This window comes from Haemaphysalis longicornis, unplaced genomic scaffold (assembly GCF_048455015.1).
Source record: "Haemaphysalis longicornis isolate Haplotype H1 unplaced genomic scaffold, Haemaphysalis longicornis Haplotype H1 scaffold_7, whole genome shotgun sequence".
In the NCBI taxonomy this organism is placed as follows: Eukaryota; Metazoa; Arthropoda; class Arachnida; order Ixodida; family Ixodidae; genus Haemaphysalis; species Haemaphysalis longicornis.
The window spans coordinates 7,294,378-7,314,943 of record NW_027526422.1 but is presented as its reverse complement, the minus strand read 5'-3'; the positions used below and the strand labels follow the sequence as shown (position 1 = coordinate 7,314,943).

Genomic DNA, 20,566 nt, shown 5'->3' with positions numbered 1-20,566 from the left:
TCGAGCCAGGAGATGGGCGGTATCATTGCCCGGAACGTCGAGATGAGCGGGAGACCATGCGATCTTGATGGGACGGTTTGGGGTTCGTTGAGTGAGAATAATGAGGGATCTCCTCTGAGTTCTTCCGTTGGTGAACTTGCGTCATGCCTGCTGCGAGTCGCTGATGATCGCATCCCAGCTGTGGTTTGACTCACGGCGAGGGCGACGGGCGCTTCCCCCGCTTGCAATGTTGTGGTGGGGTATAGTGAGACAATGAGACTGGTGCAGTGTTGTTTCAGGACTCGTGGCCTGAATATCGGGGTATGTGGCAGCATCCGTGTAGGCAGTGTTGCATTCGTTTCTGTATTGCTCCAGCTCTGGCCTTTCGTCTCGCTGCACGATGCACAGGGTGCATTTCATCTCATTTCATTTATTTTACCCTCAGGGTACGGATACATTATAGAGGGGAGGGGTTACAACAATAACAAATTGATGGCAGATTCACTGTCAGTAACTAAACAGCAACAATAGAACAGTCTTACAAAGGAGTAAAGAAAATACTATCAAGGTGCACAGTGGTGAATTCATTCGGCAATATTTCAAGCATATATAAAATAAATATGGTCGTAATCAATAACATAACCATCATGTAAAGCACTCGAAGGTATACAATTTGGACACTGAGTGGGAATTTATTCAGAGTTATTTAAAGCATCCTTAAATAGATCAGGGTTTTTAATACTTGTTAGTGAGCTCGGTAGATTGTTCCAATCCTTGCACGTTTTCGGAAAGAATGATGCGGAATGTGTGACAGTATTTGAATGAGGTACATCGACTTTATGTGAGTGATCTCGGCGAGCTGACACGTAAAGCGCAGGACGAATCCATGAATTGTGCAACGTGAAATTATGGTGGTAAATTTTATGAAAGAGGCAAATTCGTGAGTGTTTTCGGCGAGTCGAAGGGTTCGGAAGGCCTAAAGTTTTTTTTTTCATTTGGGTAACGCTGGCTGTTTTGTGATAATTAGATAAAATAAAACGGGCTGCGCGATTTTGTAACATCTCGACTGAATGTATTAATGTCATGTGGGCCTGATCCCAAATAGAAGCAGCATACTCTAATTTAGGGTGAACGTAGGTAGTGTATAAAAGTAACTTTAACGGCAAAGGTGCGAGAGAAAAATTTCTACGGAGGTAGCCTAGAGTTTGGTTAGCCTTGGATGTTATGTTATCTATATGTAGGTTCCAGGAAAGGTTGTTAGTAATAATAATGCCAAGATACTTGTAAGAGAGCGTGGTCTGTAAAGGGGAATCGTTAAGAGTGTAAGCGGGTGGTGTCTGCTTATTACGGGAAATTCGCATTGACCTGCATTTTGAGACATTTAACTGCATTTGCCATGTTTTACACCAAGCGGAGAGATTATCCAAGTAAGTTTGAAGCTGCATAACGTCAGTTTCGTTCGTTATTTTACGATAAATTACGCAGTCGTCTGCAAATAAACATATTTCAGATGTGATATTAGTTGGTAAATCATTTATATATATTAGAAATAAGAGAGGTCCTAAAACTGATCCTTGCGGAACACCGGAACTAACGGGAGATGTAGGAGAGTTTGAGTCATTAGCGCAGGCAAATTGAACACGTGCGGTTAAAAAAAAACGTGTATCCAGTCCAGTATTAACGGATCTATGTTAAGAACACTCATTTTATGAAGATGTAAGGAATGGTCAACTCTGTCAAACGCTGTAGCAAAATCAAGGAATATGCAATCCAGTTACACAGCCAGTATCTAGGTTATTGTGCAGATTGCTTGTCATTGAAAAAAGTTGTGTTTCACAGGAGAAGCATTTTCTCAACGCGTGCTGCGTGGGAGTGAAAAAACTATTATCTTCTAGAAATTTTGTGAGGTGTGTGAAAATAATATGCTCCATAATTTTGCAGCACACAGAAGTGAGAGATATTGGCCTGTAATTAGAGGGTGTTTGAGAATCTCCTGATCTAAATACTGGTGTTACTTTGTTGTCCAATCTCGTGGCAATGCGTGGCGATGGTAAGATTGCGAAAATATGCATTCTAGTATCATCGAACAGTATTCACGAGGGTTTTTTAGAATTTTTTAATTGCTTTCGTCCACACCGCAAGAAGATTTTGGTTTCAATTTTTTTTTATGATGGCTGGAATCCCAGTTGCGTTGAAAATAATAAGATCAATCGGAAAGTAATTCTTTGACCGAAGCTCGGGAGACTCAGGCAGGGTGCGTGAAGATGAAAATGCCGTGACAAACGTGTCGTTTAACACCGACGCGCACAGACGGCTGGGCACGGGGTCACCTTTAGAGGTAGTTAATGCAATGGTGCTCGTATTCTGTGTCCTAACAATATTCCAAAATTGCTTGGGGTTTTTTTTTTAGTAATGTAGGCAGAGTGGCGTTAAAAAACGTGAACTTAGTGGATTTAAGGGCGGACGAATATCTCGAGTTCGCGGTTTTATATTTTGACCAGTGTGTAAGATCGAGGGATCGTTTTGCTTTTTTAAAGAGTCTTTTCTTTCTGTTAGCAAGTAGTTTGAGATAGCAGTTATACCAGGGGGCGTTGCATTTAAAGAAAACTCGACGTAAAGGAATAAATTTGTTCACAAGATCCAGTAGCTTATTTTTGAACAGAAGCCAGTTATCCTCAACCGTTCTTTCAAGGTAATGAGGCAGAAAAGTGTCAATAAACAAGAAAAGTTCGTTATTTATTGCTTCATAATTACCTTTACTGTAGTCCCTAATTTTTTTAATGTTGCGTGGTAGAGGGCAAACTATGGGGCATTGACGGATTTTGTGCGGGATGAGGTCGGAAGGTTATTGTTGTAGTGGGACTGAAAGCCCCAGGAGTGAATGGGTGTGCGGATGTAGGAGGCGACCCCGACTGTGGTGCCCAGGCCGTAAAGGCTTTAGTCCCACGTATAGTCAGGCTGAAGCCGAAATGAGCGCTCGTTTCGCTTAGAAACACGAATTCCTTGTGCTTTTTTAAATTAAATCTTGCAAATGCGATAGTGCAATATCAGTGCACGCGAGATTTTGCTGCGAGTGACCGCTCACCGCCGCTGCCAATTGACGCCAATTGACGCAAGCAGCCAATTGACGCACTTGGGAGACGTGCAGTGCAGGGAGGCAGGCAAGAGCGGTCGGTTGCGCGTTCTCGCGTGCAGGAGCAGCTGCTCTACATGCGCTCCAAGGGCCTCGAGTTCAAGGGGGTCGAGGAAGCCGAGAAGGCCCACCAGCGCCGAAAGCGGGCCGTAGGCTACGTGGTGGTCCTCTCCCTGGTCGGGCTCCTCATCGGCCTCTGCGTCATGGTCTACTGTGAGTGCACTCCATGAGGTCTAGAGGTTATTCGAGCCACGCTCTATATGGCTAGGCGGAAGGAAAATCCGGCGCGCCATGCTCGTGGCTGGGTTTATCGCAGCGTGATACTGAGTGCGTGGACACCTTTTTTTTTTTTTTATGGAGCTGAATAAGGCTAGGTTTTCATATATATTTTTCGATTTTCTCGCATCCAACACCGTGCGGAAAAGCCTACTGTATCTACGTGTCTTGAAGCCTGGGGCGTTCAGGTGTATTCATTTGTTTGCGTGCCAGTTTACGTTTGTTTGGCTCCGCACTTGGTTTATCTCGACAAGTTACCGTTCCCTATTGGGCTTGACGGCCTGACAATAGTCCTAACGTCAAGCTTTGAGGTCCAACAACGTTAACCAGTATACATACAACTTGACGTACAATGAGTCCGACGTTGTTTGGCACGTCGTTATAATGATCATGTGTTCGAGCTACCTAACGTTAGGCCTAACGAGTGCCAACAGCTCATGCGCGCCGAAGTGCACATGTACTAGCCAACGCATACCCCGTGCTTTACCGTGAGTCCCCAAACTCAGTGTTACAAACTCATAGAGCAGCACATACTAGCAGAGCTATACCGGCAGACGCTTCCACTGGATTTTCCGTTTCGTGCGAGTCCCAAAGCTCACTCAATGTTGCCAACATAGAACTCTTAGTATACCTTCGCTGTCACAAGCGTTAATCTTAACAAGCTGTTCAACGTTTCAACGTAAAATGGATCGCGTGAACACACTCCTTCCTGGGCGAGCGCCTCGTAGCGCGAGCGCTTGTGCAGTTTGGTTGAGAAGAAGCCCAGATCACACGAGGGGTGGCGAGGGTTTTACCTCTAAAAGTCGAGCGGCACGCAGGGCCGTAACCATGTAGGCGTGCGTTCCACATACGAGACACAGTGACGTACCAATCTGCCTTAATGTTTTCGGATTGCATTGCAAGAAAAGATTATTTGTGAGCAAGAATTCAGGCAGCAGACGGCAGAATGGAGGGTCGGGCGAAAACGAGGTAACCGTAAACGAAAGGCGCTAGTTCACAGCAACCACCACAGAGCATTCGTCTTTCTCCTAAAGAGAAATTACAGCTTTGTTTGGTTATACTTGATTGCAAGTGTTCGCCACTTATTCCTGATGCTTTTGTCTACTATTCCTTTTGTGTGTGCACTCTGCACTTATCATGTGTCTTGAGCAGCCCATGCGTCAGTTTCACTGAATATGTGTTCACTTGTTCCAGATCGTTTCCAGAAGCTAGGTAAGTATATGCTATCACTCAAATCTGGGCTACCGGTAACAGATTACAGTGCTGTAGCTATACTTCACAATTTTAACTTTTTCTGCGCGCAGACACTGAAAGAGGGGGCTAAATTTTATTTTTTGAGCCGTGTATGCCCTTTCGCCCACCTTTCTCCTAAACGAGCAGGTGAAAAGCAGAACCTGACGAGCATTGGAGAGTCCGTATGTTCCGTGTTGTACGTGGTTACTGAGTTGACCGGGACCCGTCCGGGCACTTGCGCATTCGTCGTGGTGGGGTGGATTAGTTCCGCGGGCCGGCCGTCGCCTTGCCCGTGCATTCGTCACGGTGGGGTGCGCCTCCTCGCCCTTCCTCCTCGCTCTTCCGCGCGCGCAGGCGCAGTCGGGCCCCGGTAAACACGGTAACTACTTAAACGAGAGAACAGTCGAACTGCTAGAACTCTCGCCCTCGGCGTCAATAGCAACTGCCGTCAACGCAGTGGCGGCTGTAATGGGCATGCTGGCGAAATATTTCTGGCTACAAAGCTGCTGGCATCCCGGCGGCAAATGCATACAGTTCCCATCATTCGTTCAATGAGGAATTAGATCTATACGTTTAGACATATCAAGAGCAAAGGGAAGAGCCTATGGTGAAACAAGATGGGCTTAGCCTCCGATAACAATTGTGTTTGCGAAAAGGTCAATACTGCTCAGCCTTGTTCCGGCCCAACTCGTGCACATGTCTTCTTTCCCCGCAGCAGCTGGGAACGAACCGACGACCACGGTGAGCGAGTTCTTCCAATCGACTGACCAGCCCGGCGTGTTGAACGTCAACCACACGTGGCTCGACAAGGTGCCCGTGCGCGACCATTCGTCCCCCGCTCCCGGTGCCAGAGCTGGCTCCAATCACGGCTTCGGTCCCGCTTCGAAACGTGGCCCCGGATCTGGGCGTGGGCAGAGGGCGCTGTCGGCTGGACGCCGCCGCCATGCTGCACCGATCGCTTCGCCGCCAAGGAGTGGTCGTGGAAACCGCGGCGCCACGACGACGACGGAAAGTCTGCAGGTTACCGCGTCGAACCATTCGGACGCGACCGACGCGGCAATGGATGAGGAGACGGGAGCCAGCACGCTTTCACTTTGACGCGACTTCGTGCACATAGCCGAGATTGTATTTACAACGCGAGAGGGAATCATGCTGGTCATTCCGTCTATACCATGCCAGTAGAGATCCTAAGCTTGGCAGAAAATATTAAATAAACGTTGTGTGCCTCCTCGTCATTTTTAACACGAAAGTGTTTTATGCCCGGGTACACCAAGATCTCTCACGTCATATCCGTCACGGAAGTGACGCCGGCAGAAAAAGTGCCATTGACGCTGTGGCACCCGGATTCGAGCCCATGCCCTCTCGAGCCTTCTCGCCGCAACGGGAGGTGCGTGGCGCTCTACGGACTGCGCTATCAGCGGAGACGTGAGCAGCTCTACAAACGCGTCTTATGTCCTTCTCTATGACGCCTTCAGATGGTACTGCCGTCTAGGAGAGGTGAGACGAAGTACGTGTCATGACGCTAATGAGCGCCGACATTTGGCGTCTCGATGCAGCGCCTTCATGTTCGGGGGACGCGCGTGAATAGAGGCACTGTCCGCTGTGGCGTGGTTCCCATCACCGTTGTGTTTCAAGCTGCTGTTTCTGTGTATGTCACTTTCGGTTTTGTTGTACCGGAATAAACCGGTTATTTTTTTGTTTCTTTCGTGTCGGCGTCACGTCGTCATGGCGGAGTCAGGCTCGCGAACCCTTCGCACATGAAGAAGGTTCCTTTAACATGCAACTGCTCCTGTGAAGGCCCCTTTCACTTTCGTGTTTTACCGATTCCTATGGAAGAGGGATCAACCACAACTTTTTACACAAGCGCAGAAATGCGCGTCTTTTTCTTCCCGTGTGTACGTATACTTACGGTGGAAATGGCAATGATCTTTAATGAACGCTTTGTGTATTCTCATAAAGAATTTATTGTCAAAGAATGGAATGCGTTACCAGAATGAAACCTGCATGCTTCATTTCAGAAAGCCCTTTTTGTTTATCTCGATTCAAGAATTGTGCAGTGATTGTAAGCGATTGTTCAATGTTGAAAGTCACTGTTGAATATACGCGACTTTGACCCGATTTTAAACCCGCCTTGTTATGCGTTCAACTTCACCACGATGTCCCTTTTAGAGCACTGCACGGGCCTGATTTTAAGGCCCGAGGCCGGCCCGGGCCCGCTTCGCAAAGCCCGAGCCCGACCCGGGTCCGTAACACGTAGCCCGAGCCCGGTCCGGGCCCGGGCCCGGGCATTCATAAGTGAGCCTTGCCCGAGCCCGGCCCGGGCCTGCCATCTCAAGCCCAGGCCCGGCCCGGCCCGGTAATTTATTTTTTGTCCTAGGGAGGGCCCGCGCGTGTGTGACCAGGCCCGGTCTTTGACGCTGAATAAAGTTTGTTTATTATATTCCGGGCGATCAGACGGAGCATCTAGTCTGTACAAGCACGTCATGAACTGAAACGCAAAAAATAAGGGTTTAAAAGTGCACGTAGTTTAGCTTTCACCGTCTGCAGTTCACGCCAAATCGGCGTAATAATAGCTCGTATTCTTACACGAGAGACACCATCATCTTTGATGACCACACTCTTGGCAACTTCACTTGGTTGTCTCGGCCACAAGTGGTATTGCTGAAATTTTTTTGATCCGCATTTTGATTGGTGCGACATCTAAAACACACGTGCACATACATAGACATAGGTGCACAGCTCCAGGATGTCTGGATTAATTCCTTCCCCTCTTGGGCATTCCTTGTAATCGTCTCTCTGGTATGTTATACACCAAAATATAAAATCTTGATGCAGTACAAGAAATGTCACTAAAATTACAGTATAGTGACCATCAGACCTAGCAAAACACGTTTTTAAAACAATGCGTACAACTAACAGCAAGGAGCGCGCAAAAATAAACCAAGAATATTCATTTTGATGCTTTTTTCTACACTTCACGTAGGACCTATTAACGGCCGTGCCTATGAATTCAAGCCCGAGCCCGGCCCGGGCCCGCCGATAATCGACTTCGGGCGGCCCGGCCCGCGGGCCGGGTCGGGCCCGGGCTTTTGGGCCGGCCCGGGCCCGTGCAGTGCTCTAGCCTCTTCCTGCGCATGCATTTTCTCCCTGCTGTTTTAAATATTGTTTAAATCCCCCCCCCCCTCATGCAATACCCCTTGGAGCCCTTAGGGTATGTGAATAAGTGAATAAAAATAAATATTCTGGCATGCGCTACAGCTGGTCTTTTTCTTCGGGCGTATTCATCAACCTTGGACTGTGCGCACGTAACACACAAAACCCAGTAACTCTCCAGGGCGTTCGTCCAGGCCTCGTTTAGCTACCAATGGCTTTGCCGCTTTCTTCCCATACAGCGTTTTCAATTAAAGTGTTTCACTTAAATCGTGAAGCACCACGCACTGTATGCAGATGACATCACCCTCTGGACTGACACAGACTCTCTCGGTGGGCTGCAGGACACATTGCAGAGTGCAGCCGAAGAAGTCAATAATTACGCCCAGGCTTGTGGCTTACATTGTTCACCGCAAAAATCAGAACTTGTCATCATCCGGAAACACCCCCCACGACACCACGTCGAGCCCATCGAAATATCTCTTGCGGCCATTCGATCAAACCTAGCCACTCACTCAAGATATTAGGCCTTACCATCCAAGCCAATACCCGAAACGACTTTGCCTTTTCAAAACTGCGTAATATGTCAGCTCAAGTCGTGCATATGATTAGGCGGGTCACTAACCGGCATCGAGGAATGAAAGAAAAGGACACAATGAGACTAATTCAAGCTTTCGTCGTTTCTCGCCTCACCTATGTCGCTCCATACATGGCCCTAACCAAATCCGACATTGAAGCACTAAACAGGATCATTCGGAAGACATTTAAACAAGCACTCGGGCTCCCTATGAGTACATCGACAACCAAGCTTCTTGAAATGGGTCTTCACAACACTATTGAGGAACTCATTGAAGGTCATCTCGCAAGCCAGCGCCTCCGTCTGACACACACTCCGGCAGGCCGCTTTGTTCTGCAATGTATCAACTGGCCCTGTGCAGAACAAACCCACCTGGCCCCTTTGTCAGACGAGTGGCGTAAACATATCTCTGTACGACCCCTACCAAAGAATATGAACCCCGACCTCCACCCCGAGCGCAGGACCGCCCGCAGCCAAGCCCACGAACGCTTATATGGCAATCGCTCTGACGTGTCCTACACCGATGCGGCGAGCTACGCTGACAACCAAACCATGGTTGCAGTGACAACAACCAGAAGCCATTTAACTTCATGCGCATCCATCCTTACGACATCCCCACGAGACGCCGAAGAACTCGCCATTGCCTTAGCCCTCATCCAATGTTCCAGCAGAGTCATCACTGACTCTCAAGCAGCCTGCCGCAGTTTCCTTTCAGGGAGGGTTGCACCAACGACCCGGCGGTTACTTCAGCGATACCGTCCCTCTCACCGAGTGGCGATCGTTTGGACACCTGCCCATGCCTCTGTAACGGGCAACAACTTCGCCCACCAACAGGCTCGCGAACTGGCCTACCGAGCCCCAGAGGTCACCGCAGCTCCGACGCCACTTCTCACCTATCAAGAAATTACCCTATTTTACCGGACCACCAGACAAAAATTCCCGTGCCCTCACCCATCCCTCAGCAAAACTGAGGAAATAACACTCCGACAATTACAAGCATACACGTACGTTCACCCGGTTCGAATGAATTTATTGTTTCCCACACAGTACTCCGCGCTATGCAAGTTTTGTCCACAGCTAGGTACCCTCCAGCATATAATTGTGGAATGCGCTCACAACTCAGCCCTACCACCCCTCTCCACCTGTTCCTTTCCTGAGCTGTGGGAGACACTGTTGACCAGCTGTCAACCGGAGGACCAGACTCTCCTGGTGACACGGGCCAAGACGGCGAGGGCAACGCATGGATTCCCGGACTAGGGTTCCACTCTCACATTTGAGCTCATTAAAATGTTTTGTCTCTCTCTTGTCTCCTGGAAACATGCATCTCGTGTGTATTTTCATGAGATAGTACAATTAAATTAACCCTACTATTTTGTTGTCGTATTCCTCGTGCTGGAAATCTTTAGTAATCCGTGTTATTGGGTAAGGGTAGGGGTTTAAAAAAAATCCCCCGTATTTGATTTTTTTTTAGAAAACTACGATAGCTAATTTTACAAGTGGTGGTTGTTTTTGGAAACGCACGTATTTTTATTTCTGTTGTTATGTTTTATGTGTGTTTATTTTGCTTTCCTGGGCGTTTTAAGCTACGTGCAGCGTTGTGGAGGCCACAAGGAGTCTCCCATTTTGGCAGGTGGAACGGCAAGGAATCGGCGCCTTTTGTCACTTCCTTCGCGGTGAGTAAGGCGCCCTCAGTGAGCGGACTGTTCACAACATTGTAGCCTCCACAGTGCTGCATGCAGCTTGCGCTATGAACTATAGAGTCTCGCCGGCACAGCATCATCGCATGGCCTCAGTTCGTTTCCTTCCATTACAAATACAAACCGATCTTCTCCAGAGACCATTCTGTTTTGTTTTCTGTAGCGACCGAAGAGACGGGTCGACAAACGAAGGGCCTGATTCACAACACATTTTTGTAACACCTTGGGTAATGCCATCCTTGAAGGCTGCTCAGCCAAGGTGCACCCAAACTGCGGGCTCCTGCTTGACTTCCGGGCACTTTCCTCTATAATTTTGTTGTACTAAAAACTGTGAAGTAGAGAGGGGAATATCAAAGTTGGGAGAAGTGATAATGTGTTCATTGAAGTGTACTCTTGAAGCCACGTTTTGTAAAAACTATATACGCAAAGAAATAGTTTTACTGATAGATAAAACTCTAATTAGAAAACCGCCAACTGCGTGAGGGTCCCTGCGTTGGTCTTCACGGGCCTAGCGCATCACACTGGGGCAGTGCGGTGTCCTTCGATTGAAGGCACAGTTTTCACTTCCCGCATCTCCACGAAGTGAATCATGACGAGTGCGCGAAGCACTGGGGATCGTTCTTACCGTAAATCACCCGTGAGAGTGCTTACAGTGCTTACTGCTGCTAAAACGATTTCCAATCCAATCCAATCCAATCCAATTCAAATTCAATCTAATCTGATCCTACGCAATGCTCCCTCGCGCATGCGCAGCACGGCTCTCCATGCTATCTCTCTCTCTCTCTCTCTCTCTCTCTCTCTCTCTCTCTCTCTCTCTCTCTCTCTCTCTCTCTCTCTCTCTCTCTCTCTCTCTCTCTCTCTCTCTCTCTCTCTCTCTCTCTCTCTCTCTCTCCTCCACTTACCCCTGCAACTGCTCCTCTTGCTCCCTCCCGAACACCACCTACCACCTAGTCGGGGAATGCCGCGCCAAACCCCCTTCGTTCCCCTTCCCCTGAGCAGTGGGAGCGCGAGCTGGCCAGCTCACGGTGCGTGGACCAGGAACCCTCATCGCGTGCGCCCAGCTAGGCTGCTGCGCTGGCTCGCGGCTTACTTGACTTTTATGCTCAATAAATTAACGTTTTCCCTCCTTATCTTCCCTCCAGTTCGAGTCTTCGCCACGTGTACATTTATCTCCACACATACTACACTGCTTCCAATCTCCTTGGTGCTGTTGGCCGAACACGCCTTCTTCGCCGTTACCCTGTGGGTGCGTGATCCATGTTTGGTGCATTGCGGAAAAGTTTTGTGCGTGGCGGGGAAGCCAGCTCGTATACGCCTCGAGCTTTGCGATAGCTGCGCCGCCTGCCGCCGCTTCTCCGCGGTGTTTGAGGGATGAGCGCTGGCTGGCTGATTTTTAATTTTTGATTTGATTTTTATTCTTGCACAAACAAAAAAAAAATAAACAAATCAGTTTCGCGCAAAGAGAGCCGGGGAAAAAAGCCGTAAAAACAGCTTGTCCAGCCCCAGCCCCCCCGGTGCAACAGACGGCAAGCGGCATTCGTCAATATTAACAAAAATCAACACAATAAAGAGACTGAACAAGCAAGCAGCCAAATGCAAATAAGTAAAATGCACACCAAATTCACATCAAATGCACACCAATTCGCCAATATTAACAAAATCAACACAAAAGAGACTGAACAAGCAAGCAGCTAAATGCAAATAAGTAAAATGCACACAAAACAGTAAAAACGCTCTTTGATGAGTAAAATAACCGCTTATACATTGCTACAAGACGACTCAATGGCATTTAACATGGAAGGTAATTGATAGTGAATTATTTCGTACCCATAGTTCGTTCTAACTCTTGGAATTTCCCACGTTCATTTACCCGCAATTCTCGCACTTGTTCTTTTGTCTTCAGCCCGGAAAGTTGTATTATGAACGCGTCATCATTCTTAAGAGCTAGTTGGTGTCATTTTAAAAGTGTGGAGTGGTAAAGTTCCGTTACAGGTAATAGGTTCAAGGACTTGAAAATAGGTTCCGTATGGGCGTCATACGCGGCAATAACAATTGTACGAACGGCTTTTTTTTTAATTCTTAACAATTTTTCTATGTTGCTTTTAATTGTTGTACCCCAAACCAAATATGAGTACGTTAGGCGTGGTAAAAAAAAGGAGTTATAAAGTAACAGTTTTATTTTTTTTTAGGGAGAAAAAATCTGAATTTACACATAATACCTACTGCTTTAGACAGTTTGTTCAGAACAGCTTCTAGTTGGTCGTTCCAAGACATGTGCTCTTCTAGAAGTACCCCAAGACTTTTTACTACCCGAACAAACTCAATATTTTTTTACCCAAGTCTCAGCTCGACATCTATCTCAGCAGGTTTTCGCATGGCACGGAACAGAACAGCCTTCGTTTTCTTTTCATTTATAGTCAAGGAATTGGCTCCAAGCATCCAATTTATTTAGCAGCGCATTACCAGTTTCTATAAGGTTGCCGAGGTGTTTTCCTGTAAGAAAGAGGCTCATGTCGTCCGCATAAATGACAGATTTGGTATTTACGTCAATATTAACAACATCGCTGATATAAAAATTAAAAAGCAATGGACCCAATATACTGCCCTGCGGAACTCCTGTGTTTACAGGCCTTAATTCAGAAGCAACACCGTTAATTGTCACCTGTTGATAGTGATGTGCAAAGTAAGATTCAATTAGTTTTTTGAAATATTCCTCGTGCTACGTTTTGTTTCTCTTTCGCTTCTTTTTGCCTTTCCGCGCCCTAAATAACTTGTTATGGCATTTTCCGTAAGCAAATAGTACGTTTAGGGCACTTAAAAAAATTCACGCATCTCCACGAAGTGAATCATGACGAGTGGGCGAAGCATTGGGGATCGTTCTGTATACCGTAAAGCACCCGTGGCATTGCCCACTCACGCATGTAAATGAGTGACAACGTGTATGTACAGTATGTAAAATTCCAGTCCAATCCAATGCGATACAATCAATTTATTCCAATCCAGTCTAATCCATTTCAATCCAATTTAATCCAATGCTCCTCGCGCATGCGCAGCACGGCTCTCCAGGAGCCACGCAAAACTGCTCTCTCTCTCTCTCTCTCTCTCTCTGTCTCGCTCTCTCTAACCTTTTTCGCCTTTTGCAACCGTTTAGGTGGGCTGACACACATATTCGGTTTTAGCACTGTGTACACGGACAAAGCGACTGTTTAAGGCGCAGCGCAGCTTGGTAGCGTGCTCAAACGCCAACAAAAGCTATCCTAGGACGCGGTTCTGCCCGCTTCCTGACCGCTCTTTCGGGCGTCAGCGACGGCAGCAGCATATCATCACTGAGCCTCCGAACACGTCAGGTACAAATGAGTTCTGCTGTCGCCTCGTTTAAACGTGGTACTAGCACAGAGAGAGCTTGGATTCGTCTTGCAGCGCGTACAACGAATGCGGCCTCGTTTCGAATAGAAAAATCTGTCTGTGATTATCCCACTATTTGACAACCACTTGTGCCTTTTAAACGTATATAAGCCACGCGAAAATATTAAGCATAGCGCAAGTGTCTATAAATGTGGGCCCAATCACGCCTTGTAGCGAGAATCACGGAAAGTTAATAAAGCCCCGGAATAATACATGTATACAAGTCGGGAAGAAATAGAATAGCTCGTACGGGGATGAAAAAAAACCCAGTGCAGCTTAGGAAATGCGAAAGACGGTTGTCTGAACTTAAGTCAGGGAGGGCTTACCATACCCAGGTAGATGCGAGATGCTATGCTATTTCGCAGTACGGGGAGCGGGGGGGGGGGGGGGGGGCGGGGGGGGGGGCGCTTAGCTATCGTTGTATCCGAAAGCGGAACAAAATCAAGGAATAAACGTTTTAGTAATCACACACGCAATAATCGCGTTCAATTTTCTTGTGTTTTTCGACTTCAACGCACAGCTGATCACTCGGTGGGCGTATTTTTCAGAGTACAGGGCAGGAAGTTCGCAATGATAAAAGGTGTCGCTGGAAGAGTGCTATTTGATAAGGCCATCTGATTTAAGTTTGTGCTAGTTTCTGCAGGCTCCCTGTGTAATGTTTCGAAGACGCGTTTAGTCGCGGACGCGGCTTGCTTTGTAAGCCCGTCACCGCGCTGGTCACGGAGGATATATGTTGAAGATGATGAATGTTTTCTGGCGCTCACCTCGGGACAAGACGACCCAGCATTGAATTCTTCGTCGGGTGCGGACTCAAGCATACTTTTGTATTATTTACCATACTTCTTTCGTAGAATATTCGTGAAATTTACGTCGCATTGCTTGCCCAAGGTAGTGATCAACGTACGCGGTATTGTATCAGAAATCGTAACTGTCGTGCTGTCAGGTATGAGTGCTCCGCTGGAATATATAAACGCACAAAACCGGTTTACATCATGGTGTATAGGCATATATGATATCATGACCATCTGAGGAAACGCTGCTTACGGAGACACTGTTAGTAAATTTGAGGGCAGTGAAAATCAGTTCCATGCCCGACTTCGCGACATAGGTCTTTGACACACACCTGGCGCTCATACAGCAGACCGAATGTACCACACTAAGATCGCTCCATAAACGTTTACCGTCTCGGAAATACACCACATTTGCGAACAGAGTGATTTCTACACGTTATGGTATGTTTAGAACGCATGCAAACGGTAAATCTCAGTCTCGAACGTGCCCCAAAAGCAGCGGCGACAGTGGGGAGCGGGCCGGCGACTCCCACGGCTGGTTTCGAAACAGACCGCTAGGGGGATTTAAATGGCGCCCCTACCCTACAGTTTCGACATGTTTCGACATGTCGCAGCCTGTCCATCGCGCGCGGATCCTCAATGCGATGGCGGTTGCGAGAACCGTTACCAACAACGGATGTACGCGGGACTCCTCCTTTCCCCCTCTCTCCTTCTCAGCGTGCGCGGTCTCTGCCGGAGGCATCACGGGACCTATGGAAAGTGCTTTGTGTATTTCTACTTTTTGTAGCCGTGTGCAAGACACTGAAAGCCTGTTGACCATTGGGATTTCTGGTTTATATCATGGAACAGAAATGAAGTTTCATTATTATTATTATTATTATTATTATTATTATTAAATGCTCACCTATACGCCAGTCAATGAGTGCGCCCCGGGCTCTTTAAAAGAGCGTTCCTCCACCCGTTCAATTTGTCATTCTACCCGCCGCGGTGGCTCAGTGGCTAAGGCGTTGCGTTGCTGAGCACGAGGTCGCGGGTTCGATTGCCGGCCGCGGTGGCCGCTTTTCTGATGGAGGCGAAAAGCAAAAACGCCCGTGTGTACGAGATTTCGGCGCACGATAAAGATCCCCAGGTGGTCAAAATTAATCCGGAGCCCTCCACTACGGCGCGCCTCATCGCCTGCGTTGCGTCGGCGCGTTAAACCCTACAATCAATCAATCAATTTGTCATTCTGTAAGCATGCCAGTGGGCTGCTACTTGTATAATCGCTGCTCTTTCCTCACCATGCATTAAAAGTTTTGCTCTCGGCTCTACGTCGTTAGGAACGGAGGCAACTCTCTTGGCGCCGCTCGTCCACTACGCTACCACTGCACGACGGAGGTCGGTTCTTGATAAAGGTCGGTTCTTGCAATGTAAAAATGCGCAGTATGCGCAAGGTGGCAGGACGTGGTTAGATGTCGAGGCGGATGCGCTGGGAAATCTTTAAAGACGACAGACTTTGTTGGCTTATCAAGTCCATCCGTGCGTCCGTCCGTCCATTCAGTTGCCCGACCAAATGATAGGTATAGATGGTGTTCACTGAAAAGTTAAGCTGTCAATTTCTTCACTTGGCAACGCTGGAAACGGCCACGGAAATGGCCGAAGCGCAATGGACATGGCACGGCTTGTGCCTTCGCGCCCGCACGCCGCAGAAAAAAATAAACACCGGCGTTCGTCGTCTTCTCCGTTTCAACCCGATTCTCAACGGTGATGTCAACGGGGATGTTATTAATCGCACTCCCATTAGATTCAAGGCATTACTTTGCGTTAGCTGGATTAGAGTTTGGAACGTCCGACACACATCATGTGCTTAGCACGGACAAGTACCGCAATTCCGCGGAGCCCGACGTAACCAGTGACGGCGCACACACATGGTTGCCTGCATGCGTGCCTCGCCAGTGAATACAACCTATACTTGACGTGTGCAGCTTCCCGGTTTATCGAAATTTTTTCAGAAGTAATTACTCTGCAGTTATTTAGCGTAATTTAAAAACTTTTGGCACTGCTAATACGAAGGGCGACTGCTTGCATTGTGCGGAGTTTGATGTTCTGCGCTTAAATATACTACGTTCCAGAGCCAAAAAAACTATTCCATTGAAATGTATGGGCGCTAACCTTTGCCAGTAAGTAAGGCAAAAACTATTTATAGTTCTGGAAAGTTATTTCACGGTGTTCATGTACAAGTCGACTCTCTGCTCCATGCGAAATATCACTTTCCCGTAGTGGTTCCACTAGGTTCCTGAGAATTCGGAATTTTGAGCGAGAAAGCTGGAGATGAACTAGACATTTATATAGCTATGCAGAATTAAACTGTGAAACAGCGCTTTAAACGAGGACAGCGAGAGAAGAAGACAGAGACACTAGCGCTGTGTCTGTGTCTTCTTCTCTCGCTGTCCTCGTTTAAAGCGCTGTTTCACAGTTTAATTATGAACAAACTAGCCCAAACCCAAACTTTAGTTAGCTACGCAGAACATTTCCAAATTACTAAATCTGGTAGCATACTTTGTTCTTGTCAATATTGTTCAGGGGAAAAAAAGCATTAGGCGCATTTTAGTCAAAACATCAATACATAACTGATTTAAAAAGACGTGCGCATAATATTTTAAACGAAAACAAACGGGGTAAACATGTTAATTCCAAAATACAAATAAGGCTCAAGCTTGAGCCTCGAGCTCGTGGCTCGAGCGCAAAACTCAGCAGTAACCAAGGGTCCCAACACCGCGGGCGTGTCAGCAGGGTGAACGCGCGAAGATTAACGCGCTTCAGCAAACCTCCGTTGCGCTTATCGTGGGAGGACTGAGGCAGGAGGCGAGCGGCGTGAGAGGTGGAGTAGAGGCAGTTGCGTGGCAGGAGCTGCAGAAGACTAGCGTCTTTCGACAACACTTGCAGCCTAGCCAACAGATACGCGGCCACTTTTTTTTTTTAATTTGGAGAATTCTTTAGCTCTCTCAGCGGCTTCTGTTGATCTGGCCTCGTATCAAAGTAGGGTCCCGGTACAGTCATTGACCTTGGGGCCCTTGTCGAGCATTTTGTTCTCAATAAACTCTGATTCTTTGAAACTTAATCCCTGCCTCCCCTGTACGGAGGAGTGGATGGCGCACCACGGTTTCACATCCGCACTGTAAGACTGCGTTGAAGACTGCGCTGTAAGACTGGGTGATTGAAGAAATAGAGCCCTTCATCCACTAAGGTTCGCCGTGTACCCGGGGTCACCAGTATTAGTGCAGAGAAACCCGTTAACGGAGAGGGGGTCCGGAGAGCTTGGTGGAGCGAACGTCGCGCTCACAGTCCATCGAGAGGAAGAAGCCAGCCCGCGCTCGTCGTCACTGCCGGGGCTTCCCAAGGCGGAGCAGCGCCTGGGAGGCTTATTCAAGGTTCCGTCGTCCATGATGACTCGTCGCGTCTCTGCATAGTGTCAGAAAAAGGCGTGCCACGATAACTGGGTCACGAGCGAACCCGATCCGCACTGCCGGCGGCCTTCTGCTGAAGCCGTCACCGACATCTGCTCGTGCGCCACCCTCTTTTCTATATGCCCCGCCGGGGCCACCCTTCAAGGCATCGACTGCGCCAAGCCGGTCGCCCTGCCAGCACAGGTACGATATGCATTCGCTGCTTGCCTTATCGCACGGAGAGACGCGCATACGCATGCATATCGTCTTGTAGGGGCACTGCACGCTCGATTGCACGTTCCCGTACCCATCGCCCAGAAGAGCTTGATACCGTGAGGAAGTCGCTTTATTTGAGCTTTCCGATTATCGTAATTATGGGTTTGGTGCCGTTTCGCTATGAGCGTTTAATCGGTTCTCGGTAATCCGGAGACCATACTCTAATAAAAGAAATTGTTCCTGTTCAAGGCAGAAACCTAGAAACAATCATGGGCTAGATAACATTGCTAACCGTATATCTCGACTATGAAATGATATTATTTTAGAAGGTGTTAACATAGACAGAATTTCCATATCCGAATTAGAGCATTATTTTATAAATTGCCATTCTTGAATTCTACATAAACATTGTGGTTAAAAGCGTAGTGACACGTGAATAAATGTATGTGCTCAAATTTTGTTGCGTTTTTGCTCGGTTTTCATTTCCAATTCATAGCTTGATTTCACTGAGTCGTAGACTGCTGTCACATTATTTCTCGTTGAACATGACACGGTTCATATTTCGTACATTATAGTGTTGTCTTATGTTTCAATATTTCGGGCTACTTTATTTTTTTTTATTTTTTTTGTATACTTGATTTTTCTTTCTGTCCTAAGTTGTGTCACTGCAGTAATTTGTTAGAAATTAGAATTTGAATTTAGAAGTTATAATTTGTTAGGAGTTAGCAGTGCTTTTATCGTGTTTTTTTTTTCTGCATTCCTGTAGTTGATGTTTTGTATCGTTGCTGTTTCAGTCAGTAACGTTACACAATCTGTTACTCTACTGTACAAAGTGTTTTTCATTCCTTTCAGAGCTGTGCTCTGCCCTGCCTTGTAAGGGGGGATGGGACCCAGTCAAGCTGACATAGCATCAGCTTTCTGTCCCCTCTCCCTGCGTATTTTTTTTCGCTATGTAAGAAGTGCAAAATAAACTGAAACTGAATTTGTAAAAAAGGGAAATTTTGTAATAATAATAAAAATAATCTTTATTGCACTGAAAACGAAGGGAAAGGGGGCAAAAAGTGCATAGAAAGAGGGAGCGCCCTGGGTAGCGGGCAGATGGGTGCAAACCCGCACGCAGACTGCCTGCCAGCCATCCGCCCAAGAAAAGACCGGGGGGACGAAGGATGAGTGGTTAGCTTAGGCATCTTGCTAAGGTTCTACATAGCGCCTAGCGCCCTAGACACCCCATGCTTGTGATGTTTCCGTGTGCTTATCCTGTTGTATACGCCAGATGTAAGTGTTGGGAGGGCACTAAAAAAGGCATAAAATAGTGCAATATGACAATATTTGCACAAACACACAAACAGTTGCAATTATAAATAGCTTCGCATGAGCAAAAGTGCAGTCCGCATGGCCTAGTGTGCTTGTAGCTGCTTTTGGGTTCGCAGTACTTACGCCAACACAAGCTGATCGCCGAAGGCTGGCGAGCATCTCAGTTGTGCACTTTTGCTGGAAGCACGTCAGCAACATTTATGATGCGAAAAAAGACAAAACATGTGCTTAGGTTGGTACTTTCGGCCCCAGTGTAGCTGCGTGCTTTTAAAGCGACCCTGCGACATTAAAAAAATAAAGCTTTTTCAGCTTCTCAAAAGTGATTTTATAATGTGTTAAACAAGGGCGCCTGGTATTTATGTTAGGTGGCCATGAAATAACCGAATCAAACGCTACTGTATAGCCTGTATTCAATAGCGAGGCACGCATGCATGCAACCATGTGAGTGCGCCGTCACTGGTTACGTCGGGCTCCGCGGGATGGTGCTACTTGTCCAAGCTAAGCGCATGATATGGGTTGGACATTCCAAGCTCTCGGCCGCCGAACGCAAAGTACTGCCTAGACTCCAATGAGAGTGCGATTAACAACAACTCTGTTGACACCACCGTTGAGAATCGGGTTGAAACTGCGCAGACGGCGCACGCCGGTGTTATTTTTTCTTCGGCGTGCGGCCGCAGTGGCACAAGCCGCGCCATGTCCGTGGCGCTTCGGCCATGTCCGTGGCCATTTCAGTGTTGCCAAGCGAAGAAATTGACAGCTAAACTTTTCAATGAATACCAGCTATACGCACATCAGGTAACTTGGAAACTCACGCAAAATATTTTTCTCTTTTTCGCTCAAAGTCCGGAAATTGTTGGCGTGCTTGAGTGACGTCACTTGAGCAACATCGCGCTATTGGTCGGCTTCCTTTCATTGGCAATGAACGATTTTGACACAGAGGCAAAAAACTAGCAAAAAAAAGTAAAGCAGAGACTAGAAGACGTGTCTGCTGCTGCGAGCAAATCACAATGGCGATAACTACAGCTTTCAAAAAGTTGCCAGGCGCGAAATAAAGAGCTAAAGCATTTATCGGCGCCACGGCGGAACGTGAAATATTTCAGGAACGAAAAATCTGGGACGAATAATACTCTTTTACGTACCGCAGACTTGGAGCTGAAAAAGTAGGCTGGTAGGTTGTTTCTTTCACGCTTTCTTCAAATTCTGGACGTTGATTATTGCCAATATGTTTTTAATGAAAACGAGTTGCTCTAGCTTTACGGCACCGTGTTACCATAACAGTGACCGCATGACGGCGCAAGGTCAGTGCGGAACCGAGAGCCACTGTGCTCATGCAGTCATGATGCATCCATACAGCTGTGTGTGCATGCATG

At 47.4% G+C, this 20,566-nt stretch overlaps 1 protein-coding gene across 2 annotated transcripts; it reads left to right on the top strand.

Annotated features, from left to right (window-relative positions):
- Positions 1–4,225: 4,225 nt before the first annotated feature.
- LOC144146864 (uncharacterized) lies at positions 4,226–6,789 on the top strand. Of its 2 annotated transcripts, none has more exons than XR_013317744.1 (2): positions 4,226–4,357; positions 5,337–6,789. XR_013317744.1 is itself a non-coding variant. In XM_077678824.1 (2 exons), the coding sequence occupies exons 1-2, from the start codon at positions 4,564–4,566 to the stop codon at positions 5,717–5,719; spliced, it is 420 nt and encodes a 139-aa protein (XP_077534950.1). In that variant the 5' UTR covers positions 4,476–4,563; the 3' UTR covers positions 5,720–6,789. The 2 variants fall into 2 exon arrangements, 1 of the variants encoding a protein (XP_077534950.1); XM_077678824.1 differs by lacking the exon at positions 4,226–4,357 and adding an exon at positions 4,476–4,600.
- Positions 6,790–20,566: the final 13,777 nt, after the last annotated feature.

Bases quoted from the DNA above. Each gene is read 5' to 3' on its own strand.
- LOC144146864 (XM_077678824.1), top strand. From the start codon at position 4,564: ATGTGTTCACTTGTTCCAGATCGTTTCCAGAAGCTAG. The intron at 4,601-5,336 runs GTAAGTATATGC...CTTTCCCCGCAG, and splicing joins AGATCGTTTCCAGAAGCTAG to CAGCTGGGAACGAACCGACG.